The 13,866-nt window shown below is 36.8% G+C and overlaps 1 protein-coding gene across 1 annotated transcript in view; it reads right to left on the bottom strand.

Moving 5' to 3' along the window:
- The window catches only part of UNC79 (unc-79 subunit of NALCN channel complex), a 316,047-nt gene that overhangs the window by 148,878 nt on the left and 153,303 nt on the right, over positions 1–13,866 (bottom strand). The window contains 3 exon segments of the mRNA XM_078151418.1: positions 84–232; positions 324–403; positions 5,623–5,764. Coding sequence (XP_078007544.1) covers positions 84–232; positions 324–403; positions 5,623–5,764 — 371 coding nt within the window.

Below are 13,866 nucleotides of genomic sequence, written 5' to 3'. Positions count from 1 at the left end.
AAATAAGTCATCTTCAAAACTTGTTTTTAGGGTCAAAATCTAAAATGCAAAGATCTACAATAATCTTCAGATGGAAGACATACCTTGCAATTAGCATATGATCCTGAATGTAGGCTAAAAACTGTGGATAATCCTTCCTTGCAATATACAAACACTCTCCGTGAAGACAGAGAATCTTCAGGCAGTTGAGCATGTTAAAAAGAATGTCAGGCTCTTCAAATTTTGCCATTTCCTGTGCAAATAATCATATGTTTATTGCTTTACTCAAAAACTATAATTTATGCTAAACACAGGCATATATTCCAACATTATAAAAAGCATACCTGGAAAATGGTATATATTAGCCTTAGAGTTACTGGAAGTTGCTGGTAACAAAATTTTCTTTCAGTATCATTCTTTATTGCTGTCAAGAAATAATTACACAAAGGATTAATTTAATTCCTCCTTGATCTCACCAGGAGATAATCCAGTAGGTATGACATTCATAAAACTGATATTCCACAGGATTAAATGATTTAAAATGAGAAGTCAATTTGGAGATCATCCAGTCTAATCTCATTTTCTTTTTTTTTGGGGGGGGGGTTGGCAATGGGGTTAAGTGACTTGCCCAGGGTCACACAGCTAGTAAGTGTTATGTGTCTGAGTCCGGATTTGAACTCAGATCCTCCCAACTCCAGGGCTGGTGCTCTATCCACTGCACCACCTAGCTGCCCCCTAATCTCATTTTCTAATGAGGAAGAAACAGAGGCTATGTAGTAACTTGACTTATTAAGAGCCTACTGTGTCCAAGTTTGAAATGTAAAATTGACAAGACAGTGTTTCTAACCTCAAATTGCTTAACATCTTGTAGGGAGGGTTAAACATACATAAAAATACAATAAAAGTAAAATATGGTAAAGTATAGAAAAAGAGTAGAAAGTACTAGCACATCAAATACAGAATTAGGGCTCATATTTATCTGGAGGAATTAGAGGAGAGGTGGTATTAAAACATAAACATAATATATTAGATTCTACCTACTTAATAGACATTTACAAAAATTGGGGGAAATAAATGCAAAAGGTTCAAAGGCATTTTGTACCTGAAATACTTCTTGAAGTATTTCTTAAATTGTTGGGTTTTTTCCCCAAAAAGATGCTCTAGTGACAAGGGCATTGAATTCAGAAGACTTAGTTCAAGCCCCAGGTCTGCTACTCACTAGGTACAAGTATATACAAAACACATATATAAGGGATGAAGTAGATGAGAAGTGGCGCCAGCAGCCGAGATCAAATTTTCCTGGGGTATACTGCATTTCTCCCCAGCTTCTCCCTCATCCTCCCCACCTCTCCTTGCCCCCACCAGATTATAAGGTTTTCCAGAGCAAGATTTATGTTACATATACCTCTATATCCCTAGAACCAACCCCATTGCCTCAATGGCAGGTGCTCCGTAAGTTTTTGTTGAACTGATTTGTTCAAAAGACTAATAGGAAAAGCCAAGGAGACATTGATAACATCTTCACCATGAATGAGAATCATTTGGATAGAGGTCATGGAAAGGAATGTGAGGCAATCTTAGGTTGTTTCATAAAAGCAAATGTTCAGATAAGTGGAATTAATGATAAGTATGGATGAGTACTCATTATGTACTTAGAAGTTCATTTTGGTTTTAATCTTTGTTCTACTGCAAATCCACCATTGCATATAAATAAAACTATAGCTGGCGATTACAAATCTTACTCTGACCTTTGTGCAATAACGTCAAGGAGAGAGAGAAAAAGCATCAAGCAATTAGAAAAAATCTACAGAGATGTCTAAGGAGAATGGCAAGATAACTGGTAAAATAGTAAGGACTCTCTAATAGTGTAGCCCAGGAATTCTTATTCTTTTTTTTTTGTTATGGCACCTTTAGGCAGTCTGGTGAAGCTTATGTAACCCTTCTCAGAATAATGTTTTTAAAAGAATAAAACGTAGGATTCTATTGAAATACAGTCATCAAAATTTGTCTTAAGGTCATGAACCCCAGGTTAAGTCTAGGGGTTAAGACCCGTACACAACCAGGTACTACTGACTGGATAAAAGCTATGCGCCCTGAGCTCCAGGGGAGAGAAGACATAAATTGTGATAATTAACAAAAATCCAAAGTGGAATTGAGGAGAAAGGACTACTTCTAAGTAGAAGACGGCATGTTTACTCTAGACTACAAACGATCTCTTCTATGTGAGGGCTGCAAACATGAGACTTATACAAAAGATAACATCAGGAAGTAGAGTGTTTGGGCATGGAAGTATGTTTGGGGCTGTAAATATACACAAAGGAGATAAAGCCTTCAAAGGTCTTTGCCTACAGGATGTTAGAGCTGGTCCCAGCAAAGGGAATTAGTGACATCTACTGAGAACTGAGAACTACAGGGAGAGAAGTGGCTGGAAGAAGAACTGTAGAGCAATGGAGCATAGAAAAAGCATCCTGCTAAGGGCTGCAAGAAGCAGAGCTGTGGAGCAATGCAGGACCACAGAGTGGACTACTCAGTGGAAAGCCATGAATGGCAACTTCAACGAAAACAGCCAAAGGAATCATGGAGGGAAGGACCACTGTGGAAGAGCAACTCAATGGCATCTGAAGATCTCTTTTGTCCCCTTCTCTCCATTCGTATCACCTCTCAGATGTACGATTAAAATACCTTTTTGATCTCTGTCCTTCAAGGATCCTGCCTATCTTTTCCAACTGATTTCACATTTCTCCTTATCATATGCCTTCTGTTCCAGCCAAATTTGGCCTACATGCTCTCCCTATATATTAACATTCCCTCTCTCCTACATCTCTGTACCTTTGCATAGGCTATCTCCCCATGGCTGAAATGTTCTCCTTCTCCACTTCTACCTCTTAGAAGCTCTGGCTGCCTTCAAGGCCCAGTTTATGTGGCAGGTCCTCCATGAGGCCTTTCCTAATTCTCCCAGTTGTTAGTATTCTCTCCCCATCCCCTAAATTGTTTTGTGTGTGTAGACACACACACACACACACACACATACACACACACACACACATATACATATATGTATATACATATATATAGTATTCATTTTTATGGGTATAAGTTATTCCCAACACTCCCTACTCTAATAAGCTTCTTTATGACTATTTCATTTTCTACCTCTCATATCTAGAACAGTGCCTGACACACAGCAGATGCCTAATAAATGCATTTTGGGGTTTTTTTTCCTTTTTAAAAAATAAGCATTTTATTGATCTTTTATTTCAATATCATAGTCATTTTCAGGTGAAATTGTTAATTTATACTGCCTCCTGCTTATTCTTTTGTCACCTATTTTATTTTTTAATAAATGCATTTTGAATGAACAAATCATTGAACCATTGTTGGAAATCTCTGAAAGATGATATGAAATTAAAAAGGTTCCACAGGATGAGAAAAAGGCAAATTTTGCCATGATTTTCAAAACAAGGAAGATAACAGTCAACAAACTGTAGGCCCAGCAGCTTGATTTCTGACAAAATTGCAGAACACAACATCAAAAGGATGATTTACAAGCATTTTCAAAAAGGAATCAGTATAACTGAAAGCCAGTAGGAGTTCATTAAGGACAGTCCCCTTTTGGACTGGTTAATTAAACTACTAGATCAGAGGAATACTACAGACATAGGATATGTGTATTTTTAGCAAACTATTTTATAAAAATCTCTCATGCTACCCTTGTGTACAAGATAGAGAGATGTAAGTTAAATAGGTTAGGTGATCTAGAACTGATTGAATGACCATCCCCAAGGAGTAGTCACTAATGGGTCAATGTCAAAGGGAAGTCTCTAGATCCCTAGGGAACTGTCTTTGGCTCTATGCCAGTCAATATTTTAATCAGTGACTTACATGAAAGCATGTCAGGCATGCTTGTAAGATTTACATATAACAAACTGAGATGGCTAATACATTTAATGACCAAGTCAGAATCCAAAAAATTGATGAAGTGCTTTAATGAGATAAATCTAATGAGATAAAATTAATGTAAATTCCTATAGATGAAAAGTGAGACTGATGAAACAAATCTAATAAGATGAAATGCAGTAGATATAAATGTAAAGTTTTATACTTGGGTTTCATAAACATAGGTGGGAAAAGTATATTTAGACAACAGTTTTGTGAAAAGGTCCTGGGGGTCTTAGAGACTACAAGAAAAATTTAGTGTCCAGGACAAAAGGGTAAGAACTGTTTTATTCTGCCTTTATCAGAACACATCATAATGATTGTAATGACAATCTAGGCACCACTTTTAAAGAAGCTTGGACCAGAATTCCATTCTAGTTCTTGGGTTATTGATATAAATGTTCATGAAGCCAATCATCAGGAAACTAGCATCTACCTCGGTATCTTGCCATCTACTTTATAGGTAGCTGCCCCTTACTCCCTACCTCAAACAATGACCCTCTGGACTGCACCTCCATACATCATACCCATCATGCTCTCCTCCCTGGGGGAGTTAGTATACAACTTATGTCCTGATTAGTGGGAGAATTCAAACTCTGCTAACTCATTCCCAGACCTCAGCCATCCAAACGACCAAAACCTCGTGGGGCTTATTTCCATCTGCTTCATTGCCACAGTAATCAAATCAATATTACCATTGCCACTGGCATAGAGCCAGACCACTGACTGTCTTAGTGCTCCTCTAACCATGCCTATGACTCCTGATACCAAAACTCCCTTGCTTTGCCACAAATCCCTTAGAAGTATTATCTCCACCACCACCTCTGTTAGAATTTAAGCTCCTTAAGAGCAGGGACTGTCTTATTTTTGTGTTTGTATCTCTAGTGCCTAATACAATTCCTGGCACATAGTAGGTACTAGATAAATATCTTTTCATTCATTCATTCACAGACATTGATAAAGTGGAACATATCCAAAGAAGGGTATTGAAAGAATGAGAGAGCATATAATATAAGGATTCGTTAAAGAAACAGGATATTTAACCTGGAGTAAGACTCAAATGAGACTTCAGAGTCTGAAATGGTACGGCTGATATGTGTATTCTTAGTGTCCTAATGTCCTGTGGGAAGTACTTGGTACTGTCTCCCAAGAAGAAGAAAGCAATTTCCCAATAAGTGTTGAATTTGGAATGAGAAAGCCTTTCACTGCCAGTTCTTGCTGCATTTATGTCCGTGGATCATCCCAATACTCTGCTTTATCACACTATAGGCCTATTCGAAAACCCAGATGCAAGAGTATGAAATTAAATACCCTCTTGTCAGTTGCTTCCTGTATAGCATGTTTTTACTGACTTTGCTAATTTTTCAGCTCTGGAATACATACGTTCAAACAGTAGCTTTTCCCACATCTTATCTAACTTCATTACCAGCATACCCTCCAACATCACTCCAATAAATTCTTGTTGATTCAGCAAAACATCCTATTTGGGCCTGCTCCTTTCCCCAGATATCTTCTCCTGGTACTACTTATTGCCCGCCAGTCACCAGCACACATGTGCTTCATCCCTACCCTGCAGTCTGTTCAGCTCGTACTCTTAGGAAAAGGGGGTTGTGTTCGTCCAGTAAGCCCAAGGCTTTAGATATGCTTCCTCTTAAAGCTCAAGTCGGCCCACCGTTCCCCCCAGAACTTTATACTATGTTGACCTACCGATGTTTTCAGGGAGTTCAGAGTGATTTCCTGGGTTCTCTCTGTGCTTTGCAGCAGGGTTTTCATCCTCTTCTCCTTCAGTGCCTATTATAAACTCAGGCCTGGAATAGAGAAGACTGTCCTCAAGGTTGTCTGTGGGCTCCTAAAAGAAAAGGCAAGAAGCTTCATGAGTTTCACACAAAAGAACACAAAAACCTCCATGAAAACTGAAGAGGGTCTAGTCACATGTGTCAGGCAGTATCAATAGTAGCCAACAAAGTCCAATCAGCCTTTTGGGAAAGGTTTCTCCTTTATCTGGGAATACATATTGGAAATAGTAAAACTGTCAAGCTGGTAGGATTTATGAAGTTTTGAAAACCATTTTCCTTTTTAGTCTTTGTTTTTAATGTCCTTTGAAACAGTGTTATACCATAGCTATTATCAATGTTATAGAAAGACTGGACTTTAAATTCCAACACTTACTAGCTTTGTAACCCTGGACAAGTCACTTTTTGCTCCACTGTTCCTCAGTTTCCTCATCTGTTAAATGAGGATGATAAGATTTGTACTACTTACTTCATGGAGTTATGTCTGGCACGTAGTAAATGCATAATAAATTCTTTATATATCTATAATAATAACATATTTCTACAGCGCTTTAAGTTTTACAAATATACTTTCTTTCAAATAATCCTATTACATTTCAGTCATTTTTCAATTGTGTCCCACTCTTCATGACCCCAATTGGGATCTTCCTGGCAAAGATACTGGTATGGTTTGCCATTTCCCTTTCTAGATCATTTTACACATCAGGAAATCAAGGCAAACAGGTTTAAGTGACTTAGCCAGGGTCACACAGTTAGTAAGTAAGCCTCTGAGGCCAGATTTGAATTCAGCAGGATGAGTCTTCCAGCCTCCAGGCCCAGCACTCTAGCCATTGCACCACTTAGCTGCCCTTCCTATGACATAGGGATAAGTATAACTACCCTCATTTTATAGATAAGGACATTAAGGATCAGGGGGAAAATGACTTGCCCAAGGCCACACAACTGAGAGGCATAGTCAAGACTCAAATTTGGGTCCTCTGACCAAGACCATTTTAAAAATTAGCATATTGATGTTTTCCTTTACATTGCTGTCATTAATCTTGTCCAGGAGAACTCTCCCTTTTAAGAAAGAAGTTAAGCAGAATAATTCATGCATTGACCACATAGGAAAGCATCTGCCTTACTCTAACACCTCTACCAAGAAGAGTGAGGTGTGTTTCATCCTCAGTCCTCTGGAATCATGAATGGTCACTGTATTGATGTGAATTATGATGTATTTAGAATTGTTTTCCTGTATATTACTGCAGTCATTTTGGTAATACAGTTTTCTTGTTTCTGCTTACTTTGCTCTACATCAGTTCACATAAATCTTACCAAATTTCTCCTTATTATTCACATTTTTGTTATTTCTTATACCGCAAAAATAACCCATTACATTCAAATAGCATGATTTGTTTAAACAGGCCCTAACTGATAGGAACCCATTGTTTCTATTTTTTGCCACCACCCATACTCTTTCTATAAAATCATGCAATCTCCCAAATGTAAGTCAGAATATACTGACAAAAACAATGGGAAGCCAAAGAATATTAACTAAGAGACAAAAACTGGATTTTCATTAGTCTACTCTTAGGAGATACTAGTAGGTTATTAACACAGTAAGATGTGAGTTGGTCCTAGGCAGGGTCTCCACTCAAATATCTCAATCCCACTGCCTCTCACTCTATCATCATAGCTTGATTCTCCTGGCTTTTAAAGACTTTTTTCCATATTCAAGGGTCCTTTTTTAAAAATGTGAACAGACACAGGAAGGATTCTTATAATCTAAAACCTTCCTTACTAGTTAACACTGTGACAAGGATTAGTTAATAGACAACTGAGAAGATGGATGAAATGAAGTTATATGACAGTGATATAAGCTAGAACTGTAGTTGTTAATATAGGAAATGAAGTATCTCCAAACACAAACTCCTCAGTTTAGCTGAAAATCAGTCCTGTTTGGAGCTTACTTATTAACCAATCATGTCAGCCAATTGTAAAATGTTTTATATAGATTGAAAGAGAAGACAATTTCCCTGAAGCCAAATGATAACAACGATAATGATGATGATGATGATGATGATGATGATGATGATCTCAGCCAAATACTTCCATCTCTCTATTGTTAGAAGGCCCAGGCCTTAAAGCATTGTCCTCAATGTGGAATCAGAAGACCTAGATTCAAGTCTTGGCTCTACTAATTATCGTGTGACCTTAACCAATTCACAACTTCACTAAGTCTGATTTTCTTATTTATAAAATGGTAATACAGTTATCCCTTCCACACTGCAACTTTCCCTGTTGCAGTTTTGATTTATTACAGGACGATATAAGAAATTAAATGGGAATTTTGGGAGGGGGGTTTGGAAGCTGCAGACAACATGCAAAGGCAAGCAAATGACACAGAAAAAAGTACAGAAATGCATAAAATATGTGCATAGTATTGCATAATATCAACATATTTTATCTTTTAATATCATAATAATTCAGACTTCTTCTCTGGTATGAAGGGAGAGTCAAAAAATTTTACACGGATTTTTCAGATGAAGGGGGTACCCCAACCCTAATCCCTGCAATGTAGAAGGGTTAACTGTAATAGTATGCAAGCCTACCTTATTCAGTTGTGAGGAAAGTACATGGAGATGGAATACGGAGTATCATGTATAAGGAACAGATAAAAAACCAGTTTAACTACATAAAGGGAATGACATACTTTCTGTCCCACTACCTATTTGGTAGTGGTACATTTCCATGACCACAAACTCTGAAATTCCTCTATTTAACCATAACCCTCTTTCTTTCCATCTTCTCTTGTTCTTCACTCCTCTGAAAATGATCCTTTTCTTCGTGACTTCTAGTCCCTCCATCCTTCAGTGTTCTTCCTGGCCATCACCCTTATGATAGCTTTACTTCCTTTCCCAATCTAGTCTCACTGGTTGACAACTCAACTATATTCTGACCCATTAATGTTATTGCCACTTAATGATTTGCCAAACCCTAACCTCCACTATCTACATATCACTCTTTCTTATATGCTACTCAACTGTGAAAGTCACATACCCCGGATCCACTGCAAATCTATGATAACTGATTTCAAGATATCCCTGCTATAATATAATCTTTTGACTTTTTTTTAACCAACTCTCTATTACTCTGCTCACAATGGTTATTCAAAATTTTTCTTCATTCCTTCAACCTTTCACATTACCTGGCTTCCCTCCCCCTCTTGGCAGAGAACTTTACTGAAAACTTTACTGAGAAAATGAAGTCCAAAGTTCCCTTTTGACTCTATTCTATATTTCAAAACTCCTTCATATCCCACATCTACTTCTTTGCTCTGATTTCTGAAGAGGGGACTGTTCTCCTTGCCAAAGCCAAATTCTCTGTTTGTGACTTTGACCTCATCCCCTCCTGTCTCCTCCAGCACCCTGACCCCATAATTATCACACTCTCTCTAATACTGTATCTCCATGCCTACAAACTTCTTCCCTGCTGCCTACAAACTTCTTCCCTGCTGCCTACAAACATAACCAATACTCCTTGCCACTCTTTAAAAAAACACTTTACCTGACTCAACCATCCTCTCAAATTTTGATCATATTATATTTCTCCTTCCTTTGGCAACAAAAATCCTAGAAAAATGCTGACTGCTCTTGTCTCCACTTCCCCTCCACTCTTTTCTAAACCCTTTTCAAGCAAGAAATCTGACTAAAAGACTAAGGGTAGAACTGTTCACGTAGCTTCCTGATCACCTAAGGCATAGAAAAAGCCTACCCAAAAGGAATTGGGGTTCCTCAGACTTATGAATATCCCACTGTTATTTGAGTCAATATAACCTTCTTATCCAACAGACCTTTCTAATCTGATATCTTTTATATGGAGAAAAGGGTTAGTTCTGTCTACCTGAACCAATGTTGTATCCTTGCTTAGCATCCTTTCCATGCTACTGGTAAGTAATCTTCCTTTTGTTAAATGCTGTAGAGGGCTTGCACTGCTGGGTCTGAGGATGTAGGCCAGCCGGGCTTTACCTGCAGCCTGTCCTTAGTCTGAGGGCCACTTAAGTCAGAACGTAGGCTCTCCAAGCCCTCCCTTGCTCTGTCTTTCCCTTGAGAGCAGAAGGACCTTGAAAGATAACTGGGAAGCAAGGAGACAATTCAGGGGGGACTCCCCCTAGTTACTGTTCCCATGAGAAAAATTACTTTGCTTTTTCCACTCTGAGCTCTGTTCCCACAAATGGGGTATAAAAACCCTAACCCTTAGATTAATAAACGGAGCTTGCTAGACTTGCTCCCCACTGACCTGCATATATCTCTTTATCTCTCTCATACTCGACCGGCAATTAAACACAGTCATGGACTTGGGCATCTGCGACAAAATACTAGATGGTTTATAGTCTTATTTATTCCAATCCAGAGTAAACCACTAGGCCAGATGTGACCCACAACACAAATGACCTCTTAATTGCCAAAACTGGTAGTCTTTCCTCAATCCTCCTCCATATCTCTGCAGCATTTGACATTACTCACCAATCTCTTCTCCAAGATAGCCTTCTCTAAGTTTTCATGACACTATTTTCTTGGTGCTCCTTCTATCTGTCTTGCCATGTCTCAGTTACCTTTGCTAGAATATCATCCATATCCAACCCTCTACGTCTGTGGGTACCCTGAAGCTCTGCCTTGAGCCCTCATCTATTATCCCTTTTTATACTGTCTCTTGGGGATCTATCTCATCAATTCCCATGAGTTTAACTATCATCTCTACACAGATAACTTCCAGATCTAAAAATTCAGGCCTACTCTAGCTTCTAACAACCAGTCTCATATAACAAAGTACTTACTGGACACTTCTAACTCAATGTCCTATCCTAAATTCAATAGCAAAACACTCACTATTTTCCCCTCTTTAACCTCTCTTTATAGTTTTACTATTTCTGTCAAGGACAACACCATCCTTTACAATTTTACAATTTACAAACTTGAAATCATCATCAATTCTTCCTTATTCCTCATTTCCCCCATACCCAATCATAGGCCAAGTCCTGCTTATTCCACCTGTGCATCTCTCAAATCTCTCTCCTCTCCATTCACAAGGCCACCACCATAGTTCAGGTTCTAATCTCAGTATTCCTCATTACCCCTCACCTATGTTATTCAAACAGCCTCCTAACAGAAAGCTTCGAATACAGTGAAGAAATACTATGTGTTTAGAACACCAAGAGGGAAAAGGTAAAGGAAAAAGAGATAAAACCAGAAGATTGTGACTCCTTAATAACTATAAACAAAGCCTCTGGGGGAAAAAAAAGTCATGACTACAAGACTTTTATATGAGTGGCAGGAAGAAATGAAGCAAGTGATAAAACTAAAATTACAAATGAAATTAGAGGTTGGGGGAAAAAATGAAAAGAAGAATAAATAGCTTAGTACAGAAGGTAGAAAATTTTACCAAAGTACTAGATTTTCTAATATAATAAAAACAGAATAAACAAAACTTACTAACTCCATAAGATAACAACAGCCAAAAGATTGAAAAAATGTAAGATAATAAGTATCACAAATAATTGACCTAAAAAACAGGTCAAGAACACAATTTTAGACTCTTCAGACTACCCAAAGAACTATCACCCACTCTCTGCCCCCAAAAATTGGATACCATTTTCAAGAGATCATAAAGGAAATTCATAATGCAGATCTATTACAAGTAGTTGACATAGTAAAAATAAAAAGACTACACTAGTAGTCACCTTCTGAAAGACCAACCTGACCACGCCCAGCAATGCCATAATGAATATCCAGAGCTCCCAAGTCAAAGAAAAAGCCTCCAAAAAAAAGATTTCAAGGACCATGGAACCCAGCCAGAATCATACAAGACTTAGCAGAAACTACTAGAAAGGAAGACTCTTGCAATAGAATATTCCAAAACGTAAAAGATAAGAACCAAGAATAATTTACCACGTAAAATTAAATATAACTCTACAGGGGGGAAATGGACCTTTAATATAATTGAGGACTTTGAACATCCCCTGGTGAAAAGATCAAAATTGAGTAAAAATTTTGAAATACAACACCAAACAAAACACTCCTGATTTTGTGGACTCACAAAATTTCATCAGACTTTTAAAAATCAATACCCTCAAATTTTCCTCAAAAATTGAGAAAGCACTCCACCAGACTCCTTTTATGAGTCAAATATAGTCCTAATACCTAAACCAGGCAAAGGCAAAACACAGAATTATAGACTAATATCATTAACGAATAATGATTCAAATTTGTTTAAAAAAGCCTACAGAGATTTATCCAGCAATCATGCATTGTGACCAAACAGGATTTAAAGAAAGGATGCAAAAAAGGTTTGATATTAGGAAATCTATCTAAACAGTTCATTATATTTTTAAAAGCCACATGAAAAACTACATGATTATTTCAACAGGTGTATAAAAAACCTTTGACAAACGACAACACTTATTTAAGCTAAAAAAAAACAACACAAAGTATAAAAGGATTTTTTCATATCGTAAAAGTATTTCTCTAAAACCAAAAGCAACTATTGAACTCATAAGTAAAACTAAGAGCTGGTTTTATGGAGAAAAAAAAACAATAAAATAGATAAACCTTTGGTTAATTTTATATTTAAAAAAAGAAAGAAGAAAACCAAATTACCAGTATCAAAAATGAAAAAGGTGAATTCACCACCAGTGAAGAGGAAATTAAAACAATAATTAGGAGCTATTTTGCCTAACTGTATGCTAACAAATTTGACAATCTTAGTGAAATGGATGAAAATTTACAAAAAATATAAATTGCCCAGATTAACAGGAGAGGAAATAAAGTACTTAAACAACCCCATTTCAGAAAAAGAAATTACACAAGCCATCAATGAACTCCCTAAGAAAAAATATTCAGGGCCAGATGGATTTACAAGTGAATTCTATCAAACATTTAAAGAGCAAATTAATTCTAACACCATATAAACCATTTGGGAAAACAGGAGAAGAAGGAGTCCTACCAAATTCTTTTATGATACAGATGTGGTGCCGATATGATACAGATGTGGTGGGAAGAGGCAAAACAGAGAAAGTAAATTATATACCAATTTCCCTAATGAATAGAGATACAAAATTTTTATATAAAATATTAGCAAAGAGATTACAGCAACTTATCATGAGGATAATACATTATGACCAGGTAGGATTCACACCAAGAATGCAGGGCTCATTCAATATTAGGAAAACTATCAGCATAATTGACCGTATCAATAACAAAACTAACAGAAATGATATGATTATCTCAATAGATGCAGAAAAAGCTTTTGACAAAATACAATATCCATTCCTGTTTAAAAAAAAAAACACTAGAGAGTATAGGAATAAATGGAGTCTTTCTTAAAATGATAAGTAGCATCTCTCTAAAACCATCAACAAGCATTATATGTAATGGGAATAAGCTAAAAGCATTTCTAATAAGATCGGGGGTAACAAGGATGTCCATTATCACCACTGTTGTTCAATATTGTACTAGAAATGTTAGCTTTAGCAATAAGAGAAGAAAAAGAAATTGAAGGCATTAGAATAGTCAAAGAAGAAGCAAAGCTATCACTCTTTGCAGATGATATGGTGGTATACTTAGAGAATCCTGGAGAATGAAGTTAAAATCTACCTGAAATAATACACAATGTTATCAAAATTACAGGTTATAAAATAAACCCACATAAATCATTGGCATTTCAATCTATTACTGACAAAGCCCAATATCAAGAAATAGAAAGATAAATTCCATTTAAAGTTACTGTAAACATTATAAAATAGTTGGGAGTCTACCTGCCAAGATAAACTCATGGACTATATGAACACAATTACAAAACACTTTTCACACAAATAAAGTCAGATCTAAATAATTGGAAAATTATTAGTTGCTCCTGGGTAGGCCAAGCTAATATAATAAAAATGACAATTCTACCCAGATTAATTTACTTATTCAGTGCCATACCAATCAAACAACCAAAAATTATTTCACAGAGCTAGAAAAAAAATAATAAAATTCATCTAGAAGAACAAAAGGTCCAGAATTATCAAGGGAATTAATGAAAAGAAATGCAAGGGAAGATTGCCTATCATACCAGATCTTAAATTGTGTTATAAAGCATCAATCATCAAAACTGCTTGGTACTGGCTAAGAAATAGAGT

This window comes from Phascolarctos cinereus, unplaced genomic scaffold (genome assembly GCF_003287225.1).
Source record: "Phascolarctos cinereus isolate Bilbo 61053 unplaced genomic scaffold, phaCin_HiC Scaffold_3;HRSCAF=262, whole genome shotgun sequence".
Lineage (NCBI taxonomy): Eukaryota > Metazoa > Chordata > Mammalia > Diprotodontia > Phascolarctidae > Phascolarctos > Phascolarctos cinereus.
The sequence above is the reverse complement of the archived record's forward strand: the minus strand, read 5'-3'. Positions and strand labels throughout refer to the sequence as shown.